General features: G+C 47.7%; 1 protein-coding gene across 10 annotated transcripts in view; it reads left to right on the forward strand.

Annotated features, from left to right (window-relative positions):
• ATP7B (ATPase copper transporting beta) overlaps positions 1–21,404 on the forward strand; it is a 79,150-nt gene that overhangs the window by 38,279 nt on the left and 19,467 nt on the right. For all 10 annotated transcript variants that reach the window (XM_082700987.1, XM_082700991.1, XM_082700985.1 and 7 more), the window contains 10 exons: positions 602–859; positions 2,768–2,931; positions 7,206–7,367; positions 9,415–9,491; positions 10,989–11,163; positions 12,198–12,431; positions 13,155–13,246; positions 19,934–20,061; positions 20,177–20,331; positions 20,548–20,682. In XM_082700987.1, the coding sequence (XP_082557113.1) occupies positions 602–859; positions 2,768–2,931; positions 7,206–7,367; positions 9,415–9,491; positions 10,989–11,163; positions 12,198–12,431; positions 13,155–13,246; positions 19,934–20,061; positions 20,177–20,331; positions 20,548–20,682 (1,580 nt within the window). The remainder of the gene's footprint in view (positions 1–601; positions 860–2,767; positions 2,932–7,205; positions 7,368–9,414; positions 9,492–10,988; positions 11,164–12,197; positions 12,432–13,154; positions 13,247–19,933; positions 20,062–20,176; positions 20,332–20,547; positions 20,683–21,404) is intronic.

The following is a 21,404-nucleotide window of genomic DNA, read 5'->3' on the forward strand; positions in this document are numbered from 1 at the left end:
CGCAGACGGCCGACAAGGACTCGCGTCCTGAGCGCATCCAGGATGCAGGCAAACAACAGGGAAAGGCGAACAACTCACTAAAGGGCTCTGGGGTCCACTGGGTTCTTGTGGGGAGAAGCAAACCTGTGCTAAGGAGAATGGGATCCTTAGTGCTTAAAGGCACAGATCCTGGGGGTAAAGAGACCTGCTTTAGAAACTAGCTTCATTACTTAGTACCTGAGGGGTCGAAAGCACATTATAAAATTTCTTTAACCCATTTCTGTCTGTACAATGGGGATGATAGCCTCTGTCCCATAGAGAGCTATTTTAAAGGAGGTCACCCCTGTGCTTAGTGGAGGGCGTGGTGAGTTCTTGTTGTTGTCATTGTCTGATTAGAGCACTCCTCCCGCTGGAACATTCCATTCTTGAGTACTGGCATCTTCTCATACGTCTGAGATTGTGTGCCTCTGTCTCTGTGGGGGTGGGGTGGGCGGTGACAGGAACCAACCCCCATGGAGCTTCCTCAAGAGCTTTCATTTGCATACTGTCAAGCTTGAACCTCCTGTTCTAAAAAAAGTTATTTGCTGTTCTAATCGGAATGATTTCTTATGTTTCCTCCTAGAAAACTATTCCACCAACCATGTTGGAAACCACAGTGTGGGGACTTCCCCAGCGCCCCCCGAAGCTGGCGTTCCTGCGTCTGTACAGGAAGTGGCTCCCCGTGCCGGGGGGCTCCCTAAAAACCACAACTCCGGCTCCTCGTCCAAGCCCCCACAGGCCTCTACCACGGTGGCTCCCCAGAAGTGCTTTCTACAGATTGGAGGCATGACCTGTGCATCCTGTGTGTCCCACATAGAGAAGAGCCTGCAAAAGGAAGCAGGTAGGAGGCCTGTCCCGGCCTGCCCCTGGGGATGCTACGGGGGGCCGTCAGATGCTGCGGGCAGTAGAATGGGCGCTGGGCTCTCCTGCCACAGTACTCACTGCCTCCCTCAGCTCAGCAGCAGCCCTGGTCATCGGGCAGCAGGTTCATAGCACGACAGCAGAGAGGTCTCTCTGATGCTCTTGGGCACTTGGCAGTGTGCTCCTCAGGAAGTGTTTAGCTTGTTTAAGAAACAGTGTATCTCCCAGTGAGCTGGTGATGGGAAGGTCAGTGTGAAGGTTCTGGCACGTTCTGTAGGTAGCTTTCTCAGCTCATTTGGGCGGTCATCTCTGTTTTCCCCTCCAACCCCATCCATCAGCTCCGCACTATCGCATGAATATGTAGCCTGCAGTTTGTGGAGAAGTGGCAATTTTGAACGTCCCATCCTTTTTGTCCCTGTATGTCACAGAGTGTTGTGGAAGTGCCATAGTGTTGTCCTCTAGCCCGCATTCCCAATACTGTCTCTTACACCTGAAAGTCCAACCAAAATTCTGTCCTAGTCTTTTGTTTGGAAAGTACCTTAACTATGACTACCTTGCCAGCAGAGTCACTTTCTCTCTTTCCATGTATCTCTCTGCTCAGACTCGTTGGCCCTTACAGTCAGCCCTAAAGTAGGGGGCTGCATTTCCAGCCGCTGACTCCCTCTGCTGTATAGTGTGCTGGAGTTCTAGAATGACTGTTTGCACATGGAGGCATGCTTGTCCTCTATGGGCTGGCTGCTCATAAAATACCCTAGATCTCACGGTGCCTGTGTTTCTTTTCCTGACTTGAATCCCTCATTTTTATCAATTATGGCATCCTTTCTAAAGCACAGTTCTTGCTTTAATGTGAACGAGTCATGTTTTCCCCTCAAACTCACACAGAAGTGTTAGGAAGGTACAGATCTCGCTGGACTTAGGATAGTGTTACATTCCAATAAACCCATCATACCTTGAAAATATCATAAGTCAATAATACACCTAACCTAGGGAACATCATCATAGCTTGGCCAGACTGATCTGAAACAGGTCAGGATGTGTATGGGTGGTTCACCCTCACGGTGGCGCAGCTGACAGGGGCCAAGGCTCTGAGCCACTGCCTAGCATGGCCAGAGTTCTGTACAGCATAGTGCTCGCCCCAGAAAAGGTCCAAAGCCCAGATTTGAAGTACGGTTTCTACTGAATGGGTATCCCTTTTGTACCATCATAAAGTTGAAAACCTGTAAACCAAACTGTTGTTGGAAATGGTCTGCAGTCTGGGATTTCTCTTCCACTTCTTAAAGGGATTCAAGAGTGGAAAAGAGTAAGGAAACTACTTCTGAAAGAATTTTGTGTGTGTGTGTGAAAAGTGCCTGAAGACAAAAGTCCACCACTGAGGTCCCAGTAGTTGTGAGCTGCAGACTGTATCCCTTGCTGTGGGATGTGTGCGCCCTCGGCGTCTTCCCGAGCCTGACTCAGTGGCCCCCATCCAGCAGCCCAGGCATCGTCTGGGAACAGGGCACAGAACCTCAGGCCCACTCCAGACTGACTGAACCAGAATCTGGAGTTTAACAAGGTCCTCAGGTGGTTTGTATGTCCATCAAAGTGTGAGAAGCATTGTTCTAGAACACTGGTTCTCACACTTGGCTGGTGCATTAAAGTCGCCTGGGGAGCTTTTAAAAAAAAAAGGTGGCTGGTGTCCACCTTGAGGGATTCTGATTTAACTGGTCTGAGATTAGGGCCAGGCACAGTGATTGTTAAAAGCTCCCCAAGTGACCTCATGTGCAGTCAAGTCTGAGGACTCCTGTTCTAGAGGCTTCTGGGGCAGATGTTTTCCTTTGTTAGTTGATGTTGACTGTGTCATCCCAGAGGCCTTCCCTGGAGTGATACACCTGTGGCCCGATGGTTCCAGGTATTCTGTCAGTGCTGGTTGCCCTCATGGCTGGGAAGGCAGAGGTCAAGTATAACCCAGAAGTCATCCAGCCCTTGGAGATAGCTCAGCTCATCCAGGACATGGGCTTTGAGGCGACAGTAATGGAAGACTACACAGGCTCCGATGGCGACCTCGAACTCATTGTAAGTGCGGCAGCTGAGCGGGAGCTGGGGCGGGACCTGGGGCCTGGAAACTTCTCCTGTTTTGCACATATCCTACGTGTTGTTGGGGTTTTGTTTGTTTGGTTTTCCTTTGAAGCCAACAACAACGACCTGTTCCTTTTGTGAGGAAATGTCAGTCCTGTCACAGTCACGGGGATGCATCCCACTGGGCACGTTCACAGTGTGAGGAGGAAGAGGGGGTGAGTGGCAGGAGTGTAGGAAGAAGAAGAGTTTCAATGGCAGCTGTCCAGAGTTGGACTGGAGGGCGCTGAATCTGAACACATTCCAGAAAGCCTGGAGGGAAGCTAGAATGCCAGGGGCGTCTCAAGGCCAGAGGTGAGTCAGCATGGTAACCAGTGCCCTGGTGCCATCACAGCCCAATGCAGGCACAGGGCTGTCTAGAAGGTAGTTGGCGACCAGTGTCCCGAAGCACTCAGTCTGAGGTGAATGCCAGGGTGGCAGGGGTGGTGGTGGGCGGGGGCGTGGGCATTACTGTTTGCTGTCTCTCCACTGTCACCAGCTGTGCGTGACAGCAGACCATGGCAACAGTAGGTATGTCTAGCATTAACAACATGATGTATTCATAAGTACTTGTGTATAAAGCTCTTTTGTGTAAATAAAGGGAGACTTAGGACAAGGAATTGAGTAATACTGTTGTACCGAGAAGGAGGGGTCTTACTCCCTTACTGTGTTTAGTTACTGCCGTTAGTGGTAAGTAAATGTTTGAAGAAAGAGTACTAAGGACACTGGTGGCACTTTGAGCTCTTGATAAGGGGCATTCTTTGTCAAGCAAAACCTTGGCTCTGGTTGGGCCTCCTGGTGCGTGCTCGGGTAAAGTGTACTGCTCTCGGGCTTACGGTCCTGGTGCCCCTGAGGCCAGAGCGGGGCCTCTGCTGAGACCCCAGCCCCAATGGAAAATGCCTCTGCTTGCATAGACCACTGTGGAAAATCTAGATCATGAATACTATTGGGAAAGGTGAAAATAATTGGTTTTTAAATACACATTTTAATCTTTCTTTTGCCAGTGAGAGAAAAAGGTAATAAATAAATGAGTAAGACAAATGCATAACTCAATTTTTACTTACTTTTATGTATAGGTATTTGTCTATAGGTCCAAATGATCAAATCAGACAATTTATTCATTGAGTTCATGGGTTTAATTGCGTTGAGAAAAGATAGCTTATATAGAAAAGTTGTATGACATGGTTTTTGAGCTTTAATTTATGCAGATGTGCGATCCGGTTATGAATGGTTCCTAAAATACGTTATGTTTGACTTTTAATCTTCACAAGATATTCTTGCATAGAACCGAACATACAAAGAGTATGCATGAGATATTAAGCACTACAGAACTTTAAACAAAGCAGAGCTAGAATTGTGGAGAGGTTTTTACCAGAGTCATATTTATTGTCTGGGTTCCAGTTTTATTAAAGCCTTTAATTAAATAATTAAAGTATTTTAAATGTTCCATATTTTTAAGTGTCAGAATAATATTTGCAAATTGCAACACTCTTGCAACATAATGCTTGTTAAAACCTAAAGGAATTGAATTACAGTGGCTATGGTATTATATAATGTATTCTTTTTTTAAAATTTAAATTCAGTTAATGCATAGTGTATAATTAGTTTCAGAGGTAGAATCCAGTGATTCATCAGTCTTATATAATACCCAGCGCTCATCCCATCACATGCCCTCATTAATGTCTGTCACTCACTTACCCCGTCCCACCACCCAACTCCCCTCCAGCAACTCTGTTTGTTTCCTGTGGTTAAGAGTCTCTTAGGGTTTGTCTCCCTCTCTGATTTCATCTTGTTTTATTTTCTCCCTAGTCCCCTGCGGTCCTCTTTTATTTTCTTAAATTCCATATGAGTGAGATCATATAATTGTCTTTCTCTAATTGACTTATTTCACTTAGCATGATACCCTCTAGTTCCATCCATGTCATTTCAGATGGCAAGATTTCTTTTTCTGATGGCTGAATAATATTCCATTGTTTATACGAACCACATCTTCTTTATCCAGTCACCTGTCGGTGGACATCTGGGTTCTTTCCATAGTTTGGCTGTTGTGGACATTGCTGCTATAAACATTCTGGTGCAGGTGCCCCTTCAGATCACTACATTTGTATCTGTTGGGTAAACACCTCGTAGTGCAATTGCTGGGCTATAGGGTAGCTCTGTTTTCAGGAACTTTTATACTGTTTTCCAAGTGGCTGCACCAGCTTACATTCCCACCAACAGTGTAGGAGGGAGGGTTCCTCTTTCTCTGCATCCTTACCAATACCTGTTGTTTCCTGACTTGTTAATTTTAGCCGTTCTCACTGGTGTGAGGTGGTATTCTCATTGCACTTTTGATTTGTATTTCCCTGGTGCTGAGTGATGTTTAGCATTTTTTTCATGTGTCTCTTGGCCATCTGGATGTCTTTAGAGTGATGTCTGTTCATGTCTTCTGCACATTTCTTGATTGGACTGTTCGGTCTTTGGATGTTGAGTTTGATAAGTTCTTTTAGATTTTGGATACTAGCCCTTTATCTGATACGTCATTTCCAAATATCTTCTCCCATTCTGTTGGTTGGTTGTCTTTTGGTTTTGTCAACTGTTTCCTTTGCTGTGAAAAAACTTACCTTGATAAAAATCGTTCATTTTGCCCTTGCTTCCCTTGCCTTTGGCAATGTTTCTAGAAAGAAGTTGCTGAGGCTGAGGTCGAAGAGGTTGCTGCCTGTATTCTCTAGGATTTTGATGGATTCCTGTCTCACATTTAGATCTTTCATCCATTTTGAGTCAATTTTTGTATGTGGTGTAAGGAAGTGGTCCAGTTTCATTCTTCTGCGTGTGGCTCTTCAATTTTCTGAACACCATTGGTCAAAGAGACTATCTTTTTTCCATTGTACATTCTTTCTTGCTTTGTTGAAGATTAGTTGACCATAGAGTTGAGGGTCCATTTTTGGGTTCTTTATTCTGTTCCATTGATCTATGTGTCTGTTTTTGTGCCAGTACCATGCTGTCTTGATGGTCATAGCTTTGTAATAGAGCTTGAAGCCTGGAATTGTGATTTTCTTTTTCAACATTCTTTTGTCTATTCGGGGTCTTTTCTTGTTCTATATAAATTTTAGGATTATTCTAGCTCTATGAAAAAAAGTTGATGGTATTTCGATAGGGATTGCTTTTAATGTGTAGATTGGTCTAGGTGGCATAGACGTGTTCACAATATTTGTTGTTCCAGTCCATGAACATGGAATGTTTTTCCATTTCTTTGTGTCTTCCTCAATTTCTTTCATAAGCGTTCTGTAGTTTTCAATGTACAGATCCTTTGCCTTTTTGGTTAGGTTTAGTCCTAGGTTTCCTTTGGTTTTGGGTGTAATTGTGTTGTAATTTTGGTGTAATTGATCGATTCCTTCATTTCTCTTTCTTCTCTATCATTGTTAATGTATAAAAATGCAAATGATTTCTATGCATTAACTTTATATCCTGCCACTTTGCTGAATTCCTGTATGAGTTCCAGCAATTTTGGGGTGGTGTCTTTTGAGTTTTCCACATAAAGTATCATATCATCTGCAAAGAGTGAGAGTTTGACTTCTTCGCCAATTTGGATGCCTTTTATTTCTTTTTGTTGCTTGATTGCTGAGGCTAGGACTTCTAATACTATGTTGAATAATAGTGGTTAAAGTGGGCATCCCTGCTGTGTTCCTCACCTTAGGGGAAAAGCTCTCAGTTCAATGAAAACATTTTTTGAGCAATGTTCAAATTGGTCTCAGCAGTTGCTAACATCATCACATGTTCAGACACTGTGTGTAGACATTTTATGTCTGTATTTAATGAGAATTCTGGGAAATGATGACCACTAACACTCAAAAGAGTGACTTGTCTGGCTTGCTAACACCTGTTACAGGGACAGTATGTCTCATGTCAGGCTCTCTTTCTCTCATCCATAAGCACAGCGTGGCAGAAGTGCCATTATAGAGAGGACCGAGTGGCTTAAGAAAGCTTATCCCTGTTGGTCTGTCTCCATCTGCTTCGTGACTAGCTACGTCTCTTGTCCCTGGGTTGGGGATGAATTGCTGTTCACCTGCCCTCAGCCCCTGGGGGAACGTGCAGATCTTGCCCATGGAGTCTGGAGGTGGGAGTCCAGAGGCCTCGGAATGATGCAATGGAAAGAGGAGGGACTCATGGCTGCCTGCTGACCCCACTCCCTGTGGGCTTTCGGTGAGATCCTCTCAATCCCAAGTGAGTGGTATTTTTGTCATCCTGTGTGGCAGATCACGGGGATGACCTGTGCGTCCTGTGTTCACAACATTGAGTCCAGACTCACAAGGACAAACGGCATCACCTACGCCTCTGTGGCCCTTGCCACCAGCAAAGCCCACGTGAAATTTGATCCTGAAATTATCGGTCCACGGGATATTGTCCGAATTATCGAGGTGAGTCGTTCATTAGAACACGTTACACAGACTCCTATGATGTTGTGTGTCACCTGTACTTCCATCTAAAAAACGTGCCCATCTTTTTAAAACCAGTGATTGATAAAGGAAAAGGTCACCTAGCCTATCCTTCAAGTTTTCCCAGGGAAGTAAAGGTGAATCATTTTAAAATAAACTGAAATTAAGTAAATGTCAGATAATCTGAGGGTGAAAAACAGTGAATGGGAAAGAAAAGGAAATTATTGTTTTAATTGAAGATATTTCTTGAGAAACATCAATACCAGCAAGATATGTGGCACATTTCATTACCTGATTGTAATTGTAAATATTATTTATATCTGTGCCAAGTATCTATAGACCAAAGGATGGTTGGTAAGGAGAGGACTTACTGCATTTTACCTGGGCCTGCTTGATCATGGGAGAGTTCAGTCGTTTCTGGATTAGAAAATCAATTAGAAGAGCTTTCACACACTTCCTCCTCTGTTCTCTCCCTCGCTTTGTCCACGAACACTTCTCATTTCCTTTATAAGGTCTGTTTCTAGAAACCATAAGAGGATAAGCATTAGTGGTGATCTGATGGGTTTAGACAGTCCAAACCCGAACAAGATGAATTCATCACACCTGAGGGTCAGGATAAACACAGTTCAGCAGGAAGTACTAACGCAGTGAAACCTCTTGTATCAACCTTGACATTGTCTTTCATTTTCTCTTGGTATTGTGTGTGCTTAGGAGAGGTGTCGTCTGTTATATGGCTCAGCAGGGTTCCTTGACGTGCGTTAATAGTAGGCTGCTGTTGCTAGAACCCGGTCTTCCAGGCATACAGCAGAGCTTCTCTAGCAGATGGGGAGAGACCCCCCAGAGGGGTTAAGTGACTCCACTTGCTGTATCCAGCTCAAGGCTGCAGGAAAACCCAGATCTCACAGTTCTAAGCTCAGCGGCCTTTTGGCTTTTGCCCTAGCGCAGGTTTTACACATCAGTATTGGGGGGTGGGCATTGACCAAGCCCAGAAAGCAGACTGATGTGCTGTCAGGAGGGTCCCAGGGACCCTCTCCATCACCTTCTTGGAACCCATCTCCATCACCTTCTAATTCCTCATGCCCTTCTTGGCCTCCACGCTGCCGGCTGAGCTTAATATAGCAGCATCTCTGTCCTCATCTGGGGACTATTGTTCATGTCTGGCCCCGGTTCCTGCGACTCTGCTGCCTCTTTCCCTAATGTAACTAGGCTGGTGTTCGTTGTAAGACGGTCTTTAGACTGTCTTTAGACGGTCTTAGATACTCTTTCTCCAATCGTGACTTTTAATTTTCATTTTAATCATCAGAGTCCCGGGGGCCCTCTTTGTGTTGTGCTGACCAGCAGGACATTTCCTGGCAGACTTTCCTGTGTTATTTCATAAAGGGGTCAGATAGGATAAGGTGAAGAGGGTCAGCGAGCGAGGTGGCGAAAGAAATGCTGGAGTCACTCCCTAAAAAGATCCAGTAGATTGCCAGGCAGTACCCGTCTGGCTTCAGGGGAAGCGGGGCCTGCAGAGGCTGAAGGAGCCTGGGTCTGCGCTCTGGGGAGAGGCCCAGGTGGGGAGCCCTGAAACCTGTTCCCTGAGCCCCAGGCCTTGCTCTTCCAGTAGCTTAATGGCTCCCATCTTCAGTTTCCTCAGGCAGGGAAATGCCAGCGCTTGACCTGACCACTCCCTAGGTGGGGTTCCTCACAGAAAATTTCTGTGTGTGTAAATTCATCATGAATCAGCCTCGGGGCATGTTGAAGTTTCTCCCAGAACCTGCTGGCTTTGCCCACAGGAGGACCAGGAGTCCCCGTCTGAGGCCATTCCCTTGGGGATGATACAGTCTGGGAGCAGAGATGGCGCTGGGCCTCTGACAGGACTTGTAGTGTGATTTGGGTACAGAAGTCATGAGCAGAAAAACCGGTAGTCTTTTGAGGCAGTTTTTTGATTAACTTTCTCATTTCCAAAGATGTAAAATGCTTTCTACCAATGCATGTTTAACCAAGTGCTTTCCTTCTTGTTTCTCACTTCTCCTTTTTTAATAATAAGGAAATCGGCTTTCATGCTTCCCCGGCCCAGAGAAACTCCGGCGCGCATCACTTGGACCACAAGGTGGAAATAAAGCAGTAGGTCACAGAAAAGACTGGTGCTCTTGACCAAGTGTCCCCCGTCACCGGGCCTGCCTCATTCTGTGCTCATCAGTGTCCCTGCTGTCCTTGCTTCCCACAGCACTCTGTGATGTTAACCCTCTAAGACAGTGCTGTCCGACAGAACTTTCTGCGATGACAGAAATGTTCTATACCCACACTGCCCAGGGTGGTGGCCACAGGCTACAGAGTACTTAGTATGACTAAGGAACTGAATTTCTTTAATTGAATCCTAACTGATTTTAATTTAAATCACCACTTACGGCTGGTAACTAACTTAAGTTGGGAGGAAGAGTGTGGATTTTTTTCTTTCACAGCAGAGTATTTTGAGACTTTATTTGAATAGGTTCTAGAAGTGGGGTTTGAGGGCAGGAACTACAGTCATGGGAAAGAACACGGCCTGAGAACAGGTGGCCTGAGTTCATTCGTTGTTGCGGACGTTCACTTACTTGGTCCACAAGCACAAGGGTGCTGTTATAGGCAGGGCACTATGCCAGGTGCTAGGGATGAAGAGGATACCGTCCCAGCCTCGGAGGGGCTCTAGCTGGGCTGGGAAAGAGGAGATGAGCAGTGGATCGAGTAGGTTCAGGGGGCGCCGGGAAGCCAGCCAGCGGGGGAACGCATGATCTGAGCCTTGAAGAGTGAGTGGAAGTTTGCCAGGCTGTGGGGGTGGGGGTTGACTTGAGGGTCTTCTAGGGGCATGGAGACAGGGGTCTTCAGGGACTCCTGTGACTGCTGTGGTCAGCACGCCTGGAGCAGGGAAGGACTGACAGGAGAGGCACCTGGAAGACGAGCGAGGGGCTAATCCTCGGGGCCCTGGGGGACAGGCTGAGAGTCCAAGACTGCGTCTTGGGGAACTGTGGTTTGCAGACCGGGGTGGAGGTGTGCTAGGGCTTCCACAACACGTGGTGGGAATGTCACAAATGCTCACATGAGACCACAGCTATCCCCTGCGACTCCCATGTCAGACTTCGGTGTTCACCAAGATGGCTTTGCAGTTCTCACTGACTAGATTACATAATAGTTTAAAAATCAAATGTAGAAGTAAGTTCGGACTAATAAAATTTTGTTTTTATCTGATTTTTTTTCTTGGGAGGCTGTATGAAATTTTATTTTGAAAGAAGAGCAGCAGGCAGCCATGTGGGCTGGGGTGTTCCCCTTCTTTAGGGCTGGGTTCTCAGTTCTGGGCCTCAGTCCCCCCCCCCCCCAACAACGGATTAGAGGCGACGGGTCAGCCTCAGGCGGGCAGGGTGTCTGTGTATCTCTGGAACATCCCCGAGAAGTTTAAACCCATAGGTGCTTTCTCAGGTGGCTGGGTGTCAGGGAGGGAGCCTTCCCCTTGCTCCACACCCCTGGTGGTGTGTCTCAGACATGTGACAAAAGCAAGTCTGAAACTGAGGCCCCAGGAGAAGGCCAGCCCACAATCCAAGTGACAGATGCTACCTAATAGGCTGGTGTCACTGCTTTGCTTTGCAGGTGGAGGAAGTCTTTCCTGTGCAGCCTGGTGTTCGGCATCCCCGTCATGGGTCTCATGATCTACATGCTGGTGCCCAGCCATGGGCCCCACGAGGCCATGGTCCTGGACCGCAACATCATTCCGGGACTGTCCATCCTCAATCTCATCTTCTTTATCTTGTGTACCTTTGTCCAGGTGTGTATCGGGGGCGCGGGGGGGGGGGCAACCTCTGCCCTCCCGCGCCAGACACAGCCCTTCAGCGTGGCTTTACCACAGCTGCCCTCTGGGGGCTTTTTTTCTGTCTTAAAATTCTTGAGAGGCAGGGGGCAGGTGGGCATAAAAGGACTTGGTCTCACCATCACTTTCACGGTTGTAGGTGATCAGACTCTCCCTGTATAGCAAGCCCTGAGCCGGGCCCCCTGGAACTTCTACTCCAGGGCTGGTAGGAGGGAGCTAGCTGTGTTGCTGGTGGGAAGTGTGCCCTCCGCCTGCTTTAGAACAGAAAATAAAACTCCTGCCTCAACGATGGGATGTTTAGTTTAAGCCTATCTGAGGGCAATTATTATAGCCTGAACTTGCTCTTTCCTCTATTTTCTTTTTAATTACAATTGTGATGTATATTTGTTGTAGGCAGTTCAAACCATGCTGAACTAGAAGAAGCAAAGGGGAAGATATTCCCTCCTTGGAATCACACCCTGCCTCCAGCCCAGTCCTAGTCCCCAGGGGTGTTACTAGTTGGACGTGCATGTTCACGGATCCTCATACATGTTTGCTTATATATGTAGGTGTGTGTGCATGTTCACACTATACAGACACATGGGCTTTTTATTTTTAAATTGGAAAAGGATCATACGAGATAAATTGATTTAAAACCAGCTTTTTCACTTAACCGTGTATTACGGGCATCTTTCATGCCAGTGGTTTGTAGATCTAGCACATTCTTTCTCAGGACTACAGAGTCCTGTCCACAGTATAAACGAACCATGACTTATGTCCCCATGGCCCCCTCGTCCTGTTGATGGACGTCTGTTCAGGTTGACCCTGAATGGGTCAAGACCTTGGCTCTCCATTCCTGTGAGTGGCTATGAATCAGGAAATGCATTGCCTCCGTGTCCCTTGCCGAGGAAGAAGTCATGTCTGAGCATTTGCAGGCCGAGGGGCCTCTGGGCATCTGGTCATTCTTCAGACTCCAGGCCTCCTTGAGCAGCTGTTGCTTCTTCTGCTTTCAGCTCCTCGGCGGGTGGTACTTCTACGTCCAGGCCTACAGGTCTCTGAAGCATGGGACAGCCAACATGGACGTGCTCATCGTGCTGGCTACCACCATCGCCTACACCTACTCATTTGTCATCCTAGTGGTGGCCGTAGCCGAGAAGGCGGAGAGGAGCCCCGTGACCTTCTTCGACACCCCCCCCATGCTCTTTGTGTTCATTGCCCTGGGGCGGTGGCTGGAACACGTGGCAAAGGTAACTGTAGCTTCAGGTGAAAAAAGAACTGTTTCTTCAGTAACATAAATCTTAATTCATCCGAGCACCTTGTTTAGAATTACTAATTACACACAGTCTAGAGAAAGACTTCAGGAAATGTGAAACCTACTATAATTAGGTGTTCTGATCACTAATCTCCCAACTGGTTGCTACTTCCGAAATCCCAGCTAATCTGGTTAATTATTGAAACCTTTGCTCAGGCACATTGTGTAACAGAAAGAACCCTGGATGGCAGGCCAGTGCTCACACCACCTCTTTGTATGGAACCGACCGTGTGGCTTGTTAGTCCACGAATCCACACATCCATCTGAGGGTCACGCCATTTTTAACACCCTGCATGATACCCACATTTTAACCTATTCTGTAAAAGAGTGGGACTGTAGCTCTGAAAGAAATTAGATTAAACCTTAGGAAAAAAAAAAAAAAAGCAGTTACTGGACAGACTGGTTTCGTATTTTCGGCTGAAATGTAACTCATAGAACTTGGTGACGTTGTGCATTTGGTATGGTGGTGACGTGGCTGCGTGTCGATGGCAGTGACATCTGTCCTGGAGCATTGCGCGTCCTGACGTGCACTACGGCTGTGTTCAGGGTCATCCTCTTTCTGCAGGGGCTTTCTGTAACACCTGCCTAGCAAGTGTTGGTTTGGCTTTGCACGGTTTGCTTACGGTAGATCCCGTTTTCCATTCTGATTATTTCCTAGAGCAAAACCTCAGAAGCCCTTGCCAGACTCATGTCTCTCCAAGCCACAGAAGCCACCGTTGTCACCCTTGGTGAGGACAACTTGATTGTCAGGTGGGTTCTCTTCAGAGTTTTTAAGCAATTTATATTAATCTCAAAACACCCTTCATGTTCGCAACATTCCACTAGACCTTGTGGGGGCAGGTGAAGACTTGTATGGTCAGATCTGTCCTTTCAATCCAGGTAATTAGCAGGGCATTTGCAGACTACAACATAGGCAACAACTCAGGTGGCGTGTATGAGTAGGCTACATGACAAACGGGGGGCCTCGGTGACAAGTGTTCCTGGATAGAGAAGGGGAAGGCAAGAGGTGGTCAGGGAGAGCTTCCAAGAGCATGGACCACATGCTAGACCTTCCTTGCAAGATCTGGAGGATTTACACAGGCTGGGAGGTAGGGTTTCAGCTTGCCAAAAATACAAGTGGGAGAAGTACTTCTCTTCTTCATAAAGTTGGCAAATATTAAAAATAATAATGATTATTATCATTACTGCTGGAACTTACATAGCATTTGCTGTCTGCCAGACACTATTTTAACCTATTTGTATTAAATCTAATTTAAAGAAAAAACTGTAGGAGGAAAGGACTGTTCCTAGCCGTGTTTTGCAGATGAGGAGACTGATGATCAGAAAAGCTAAGCAATCTACCCAGCGTCCCAGGGGTGCTAAGTGCCAGGATGGGCCATAAGCCAGGCTCTGGACTCCAGAGTCCATGCTCTTAACCGGTCCACATACTGACTCTTAAGGTGTGTAAATAACACGGACATTTGCACAACTTAAGGCTGCTGTACTTCCCTGGTCAGCCTTATTTTCATATTCTAGGGAATGCTTATTTCAGACCTTCCTCACATTCCTGAACTCTCTCTCCAGCCCCACCACTTTCCCCTTTGACCCGTGACCTCGCTCTGACTACTGAAACTGGAAGCTCCGAGGTGGGAAATCCCATCAGCTCCGTGTCCCTCAGCCGGCAGTGCTAACCCTCCCCACTGCACGCTCCCTTCCTCCCACCCCGGGGGAAGAGGTCTCTGCTCTGGTTCTCTGTTCAGGAACCTCCCTCTGTCAGTTTCTCCTTGACCTTCAAGGTGGCTGTCTTTGCTGATTCCAGCCATCCAGTATGACGTACAGTCTAGACTCCTGTTGTCAAAGCCATCCTGTGCCCCGCCCCCACCATACTTGCCCATTCTTCATGCTGTTGCCAGTGTGGGTTCATGAGTGTGTCCCCCAGAGATGGTCCTCAGAGGCTGAGAGCCCCCCACCCTGCTTTCCAGGGGGGCACTCGGTGAGCCTGTGCATGAATGAGGCACTGGCCGACCACAGCATGGAGGCACTGTTTTTTATCTGGGTGCTAGAGCTTTTAAATCCTGGGTGGAATTATGAGATTTGAGAACCTACCATGTATTAGTCCCACTGGCTGGTACTTCATGTAAACTACCTAATTTCACTGGTTAACTACCCTGTGAGGTAGGTGCTCCCGCCATCACCGTGTCTTTAGGAAGAACCTGAAGCCCAGTGGGGTGGAGTGACTTGCCCAGAGCCTGGGGCAGGTGAGTGGCGGAGCTGGAACGGGCTCCTTCTCGGCCACCTGCTCCCTGTCTTCCAGGCAGGAGGACCCTGTGTGACCGAGCAGCTGGCATGTGCGAGCCCCCACATGCACTCCACTGTTTGGGGGGCCCGGCAGCATTTGCGTATCTTGACTGGTTTTTTTCCCCTTATAAATTAACGACATGAAAGTTTCTGAGACATGGAAGTGTTCAGATGGGGAGCAAAGCCGTGACAGCTGCCTTTCCTCACTGTCTTTCGTTTTGAGCACTGGCCACACTCGCACAGACTGCTCTGTTGATTGGGCTATGAGGACACGCGCATCCTTGCCAGAAGGCAAAAGCTGTGTGAAATGCCCAAGCACGGCGGGGTTACCCCAGCCACAGCTCAGTTCTTTATCAAAGACTGCGGTTCACTTTTGTTGCTGTGGACGCTCACAGGCCAGACTCCTACCTTCATCATGTGGTAGCGCCATTTTCTAAGTTAGGGGCCAGAAGACCAGGGTTCCTTCTGGCCTTGCCGTAGACGGGCTGTGTGCAGGAGCAGGTCAGTTAGGGCCTGTGAGGCACGGTTCCTGTCTGTCAGACCAGGGTGGTGGTTCCTACACCACCTTCCTGACCGTGTGCTCCAGGCTGCTGGGAGGTAACGGGCCAGTGGTCACACTCTGCTGTCCCAGGGCCAGGGCCACACACTGTTCTGCTGAGGAGCTTGACTTTCTATAAGAGGAGTTGTGCTGGTGCCAGGGCCCCCAAGTCAGCCCCCGCCTTCTGTGGGGCCTTGCCACACTGGGCCTCTGCAGTGCCACTGGAAGGCCACCAGAGTTTCTTACCTCAGCTATTTCCTTTCAGCAAGACTTGGGCCTATTCCTCTGCCAGGGACCCCTGTCTGTCCCAAGTCTTGGGTGATGGGAGGGTCTGTGATCAGTCTGGCATGTGGTCACCTCTGGTAACCCCTGCCCCTTCCTGTTGTCACCACTCTGTCTCCTAAAGCATTGCTACAGGGTCTTCCTTGGCCTCCTATGGGGATAAATATGTTCCCGCATTCAAACCAGTGATCTCTTGGAAGCACAGATCTGCTCCTTCTGCAGCTTCTTGCCGTCCTTAGGATGAAGTCTGTGTGCTTAGTGCACATGTGAGACTGAGCGTCTACCCCAGCCCGCCTCTTGGCCTCAGCCTCTTGTGCCACCACACCTCCATCTTGTCCAGGCCACACCCTCCTTGCAGCTCCCAGGAGGAGGCTCTCGGGTCTCGCCTCACACTTTCTTCTTCCCCTCTGCCTGGCTGCTTGTCCTTCAGGGCTCAACATGGGGAGTGGGAGTGGTGGTGGGGAACGTCGTCTGGAATCCTTTCCTGTCCCCAGACCTGCTTGGCTGTTGCTCCGCTCGCTCTGGGACACCCACGTGGCAGGTGCTCAGATTACTAGCTGAATGAATGAAAGGACTATTAAATGTTAAATCACCCCATGTTTGTGGGGGTGACATTCAAGAGCCTACACGACCTGGTCCCCAGTCTGCTGCATTGAAGTCTCCTGTGGTAGTGGGGAAAGCAGAGTTACACAGTTTGTCTAGGTACCGGCTGCTCTGTTCTGAGTTTTTGTTTTTTTACCTTGTGTTAGATGAGGAGGGAGAGGAGCGAGGAGACGGGTATGGTAGACAGACTCCTGGCAGAAGCTCTTGAAGCAGAAGAAACGCCAGGGAAATCACTGTCTCTCAATTAAGTGTATTCCTGCACCTTGGTGTTTTGGGGAGATACAAGCTTCTGAAGAAGAAATGCTGGGAATTCCCTGGAAGGAGCCACCTTGACCCCCATCAATGCTTTTCACCTTAAATTAAGCTGTTTGGACTTAGAATGATATGGTTAATTCAGATGGAGGGGAAATTCAACTTTTGATTAAGCAGAGATTGGCATTACTAAAGGTTTCTTTGAAGGGCACCCAGTTGGACATGGGTGCCAATTTCTTGAAGCAGTCCCACAGAAGCAAACCTTCTAAAGCTTAGTTGTCAGGTTGTGCAGGGGGAGAAGGCTCTGCTCTTAGCTCCCGATGCCCTTCACAAGTGAGCAGGTGCTTTTTCTCCCAACAGGCCTGTCTTGCCAAGTGAGGACCTGGTGTGATGGGAAACTTCTCCAGGTCACGTAGGCAGGCCTCAGAGGGCAGGGCCTAGGCATCCCCATCACTGGGAGACTTTAAGAAGCACCAAAGAACATTCTCAGATTATGGAGACTCCTCTTCTCCTCCTTGTTTGCCACCCTGCCCAGGCCCCAAACAGATTTCCTCATGCCTACTCCCCACACTCAAGACCTCAGGGTGTCCCTTCTTTTCCTAACCCATTTATTGTATTGTGACCATTCCTGGGCTTACATACATGAGTCTGTCTGTGGCTTCTGGGCTGTCAGCATCTTGAGAGAAAGGCTCCATCTCTTCCTGTGCATATCCCAGTCCAGCACAGGGCCTGCTACACAGAGACCCGTCACTAGGGAAAACGTCCATTAAGAAAAGTTCCCTGGGAGCTCACCATATGCCAGGCACTGTACTATGTACTGAACACACATCATCTCAGTTAATCCTGGAACAAAATCCCTGTTGGAGAAAGGAGGACACTGTGGCTTTGTACAAGGATTTGACCCCGATGGCACCAGTGTCCTGTGACTCACCAGTGCCCTAGCAAGGACTCTGAGCTCCCGAGGTCAGGGCTGTGTCTGCTTTGCTCCCCACCGTGTCCCTGGCACCTGGCACACACACGGGCTCCCGTGGTGCTGAGCCTGTATTTCTGTGCACTGGCCCGAGCTGCGCGTGCTCACAGCCTTGCAGGGCAGGGGCTGCACGGGGTGCCAAGATGGACCTCTGGAGACAGACACACTCTTGAATCCTCATTTTGCAAGGATGCTCCTGCACAGTTTTTAAAAAAAAAAAAAAAAAAAACTTTGATGGAAATATTTACTATCTCTGCACATTTTGGTTCCCAAGTTTTATACATTTATCCATAGCAACGTTTAAAGAAATGGGCGTGTGGATTCAGTTCCGTGCCTTTCTAAGAAATCTTTAAGTTTTTGCTCTACTGGGAGTGAATATCACTTACCTCATCTACTTTTGGGAAGATTCGGTGAGAAAAAAAAAATGTACAAATCCACTAGCCTGGTACGCACACTCAGTAAAGTTCTGTTTTACCTTCTCACGTGGCTAAGGCAGCTCATTGTCCATTTTTCTCTGTGGAAGTTTGAGTGTAGTCCTTGTAGAATGAAGGGAATGTTAACATAACCTCAGAGCCTGCTTATCTGCCTTTGTCACTGTTATATACGCGTGACCCTTGAACAATGGTAGGGCACGGGGCACTGACCCAGCGCAGAGTCGAAAATCCAAGTGTAACCTCTGACTTCCAAAAACTTTACTAATAAGCTACTGTTGACTCAAAGCCTTACTGATAATGTAAACAGTGGGTTAGTAACTGATTTTTTATGTGTTGTGTTCTTAGAGTAAAGTAAGAGAAAAAAAACTGTCAGGAAAACCAGAAGGGAGAGAAAACATACTTGTACTTCTGTATTGTATTTATTAAAAACCTGCCTGTACCCACAAGGTGCAAACCCGGTTGTATACAGGGTCGGCTGTATACAGGGACATGTTTTTGGCCCCTGTGGTGGTTCCCTGGCAGGCTCCGGCTGGCTGTCTCTGCCCTTCCCTCCCCTCACCCACCATGTGTCTGTCTGTCTCAGGTCGACCCTGCCCCTCCCGCCCCCCCAGCATCCAGTCCTTATACACATATGGCCCCCATGTTCCTGTCTGACCCCACGCCCTCTTCTGCCAAAGCACAGTTTCCTGCAAAAGCATCCTGAGCTGCTGTCCTGGCTCCACAGGCTCCTGTCCGCCCCTCCCACTGAGCTGCTGCCCTCCACCCGCTCCTGAAACTGTCCCCTCACCCAAGCAGACCACGTACCCCAACCCAACTGTTGCCAGGTTTGCCTTCGTCTGGCCTCTCACCAGCCTTCCCCCAGGTCCCCAGTCTCTCCATGAAAACTTTCTGTTGGTTTTCTTTTTTATGCACATGTGGCTGACCTTCACAGAGGTACAAAGCGCAAGTGCAGAGTGTGATTAAGTTTGCATATCTGGTGGCTGGACTGGGACTCCTTCTCCCCCACCTTGCAGGCCTCCCTGCCCCATCTACCTTGGTGCAGCGGGCCAGCCCCAGGGCTTAGTTCTAGACGCCTTGTCTTTTCCACTCGCACACCCAGGTGAGCTGGCACCATTTCCTGCCTGTAAATGCTGTCTGTATTTGGACAGCTCCCGGATCTGTTCCTCTCAGCTCAAGTCCCATTTTCTACTTCCTGCTTGACATTTTCCCTGGAAGTCGCATAGGCTTCCCAGACCCCACATGTCAACGTGAAGGTCTTCATTTCGTCTCTTCTCCTTCTCTTCTCTCGCCCTCCCTCAGCCGCTTCTGCACACTTGCCTCCATCTCAGTAACAGAACTTCGAGCTCCTCTTTGATTCTCTTATTTCCACATTTAGGCTTTGCCGTCTTTTGCTTGGGAGGCTGCCACAGCCCACCTCTTCTCCTGGCTTCTATTATCGTCCCTGCTGCCTGCTCTCACGCAGCAGCCAGAGAGATGACTTGAAAATGTGAATCAAATTATGTCATTTCCCAGAAAAACCTTACATCCAAAGCCCATACTGTACTGAGCTCCGCACGTCCTGACAAGACCTGGACTGCCTGCTTCACTTCCTGCTTCTCAAAGGCACCCTTCCTGCTTGCCTTAAGGCCTTCGCATTAGTTGGGGTTTTCCCCTTGAACTTTCTTTTGCCTATATGTTGGTCCCTCTTATGATCCAGGTCTCAGCTCATCTTCCAAGTGAACCCTCCCTCCCCCGCAGAACAAACAAATAAAACTTCTGGTCATATTATTTGCATCCTAATGCTTATTTAATACCTGGGACTATGTTGTTATCTGTTTCTCCTGCAGAATTGGTCTTCCTGAGGATAGAGACTTGGCTGTCCTGTTCTTAGCTATACTGCCAGTGCCAAATACAGTGCCTGTCCCTTAGTATTTGCACAGTACATATTGGCTCGATCTGAAAATGAACAGATAAAATGAGTACTGCTGCTTGGTGTAAAGCGAGGAGCGTGTAACCAGTCCAGCACTTGGTTGGGAACCCGAGCTGGGTGGGCTGAGCTCTGGCTTGTTGCTGTGTGTGTAACCTGAGCGGCTTTTTTGCAGGGAGGAGCAGGTGCCCATGGAGCTGGTGCAGCGGGGCGACGTCATCAAGGTTGTCCCCGGGGGGAAGTTCCCAGTGGATGGGAAAATCCTGGAAGGCAACACCATGGTGGACGAGTCCCTCATCACAGGTGAGGTGGCTTGTCTCCTCTTCCCTGTGGGCAGATATGGCGGGAGTTGCTGGGTCACATGAATGCTGAAGAGGGTGCTGAGGGTGTGACAGTTGATGTCCTTCCCCACCTCCAGGAGAAGCCATGCCTGTCACGAAGAAACCCGGAAGCATAGTGATTGCTGGGTCTATAAATGCACATGGCTCTGTACTCGTTAATGCCACTCACGTGGGCAATGACACCACATTGGCTCAGATCGTGAAATTGGTAGAAGAGGCTCAGATGTCAAAGGTAATGAAGAGAGTTAAAAAATAACCTAACGTCAGCTTCCTCCTTTTAGAAGTTATTCCGAGAGTTTCGTAGATTCAGGCAGATTTTGTTGAGTAGGGAGTGATTAGTAAGCGTGTTAATTGGGGGGCTCCGAACTCTAGTGCTCAACTGTGCCTGTGGGGATGTATTTCTTTGTGGATTGTAATTTCCCGTGGTCTTGGTGTTTTATTTTCATAGGCACCCATTCAGCAACTGGCTGACCGGTTTAGTGGGTATTTTGTCCCATTTATCATCATCATTTCAACGCTGACGTTGGTGGTATGGATTATAATCGGTTTTATCGATTTTGGTGTTGTTCAGAAATACTTTCCTGTAAGTTGAATGCTTTGGGCAGTATGGTTGCTATGTTTTAAATAATCTCTTGCCATTAATCCTATTCTCTTATATCTTAGATTCTTTGGGCTTTAATTACCCATTACATTTATTTGCCTCATTTATTGGCAGCAAAATCTTAGCCAAGATAGCACAATCACTCTATTTCTGCAAATTTTTTTTTTTTAAAGATGCCCTTTGCCTTCTAGTTAAATAATTTCCCAGACACCAATTAGCTCTCAGTTGTCATGCCTATAACATTTAGATGATGTGACCTTGGCCATTTCTGGAGTCATGAGGCAGATATCATAGGTCACTTCACAATTTTGATGGCATGATAATATCATTTTAGCAGATTTTAAGAAAATTTGTTTTTTGCTCTCTATGTCTGATAGTATCATCTTCAACTTTGTGGCTTCCTGGGCAGTGCTAATAGCCTTTTAATAATAAATATTTATTAAACATACACGAGACAATGGAATATACTTTCTTGAGTTAGAAAGTAGATGATGAATGCTCTCTTGGAAAATACTATGTTGTCAAACTTCCAAAAAAGTGGAGAGTCCCAAAAAAACCTTTTCTGCTCAAAAAGTAAGAACTCTATACAACAGTAATTCTCAATAAGGAGTAATTTTATTGTCCCAGGAGATATTTGACGATGTCTGGAGGTATTTGGTTGTCATGACTGGGGAGGGAATGCTGCTGACACCGAGTGGGTAGAG

Source organism: Mustela nivalis (genome assembly GCF_964662115.1).
Source record: "Mustela nivalis genome assembly, chromosome: 15".
Taxonomy (NCBI): domain Eukaryota; kingdom Metazoa; phylum Chordata; class Mammalia; order Carnivora; family Mustelidae; genus Mustela; species Mustela nivalis.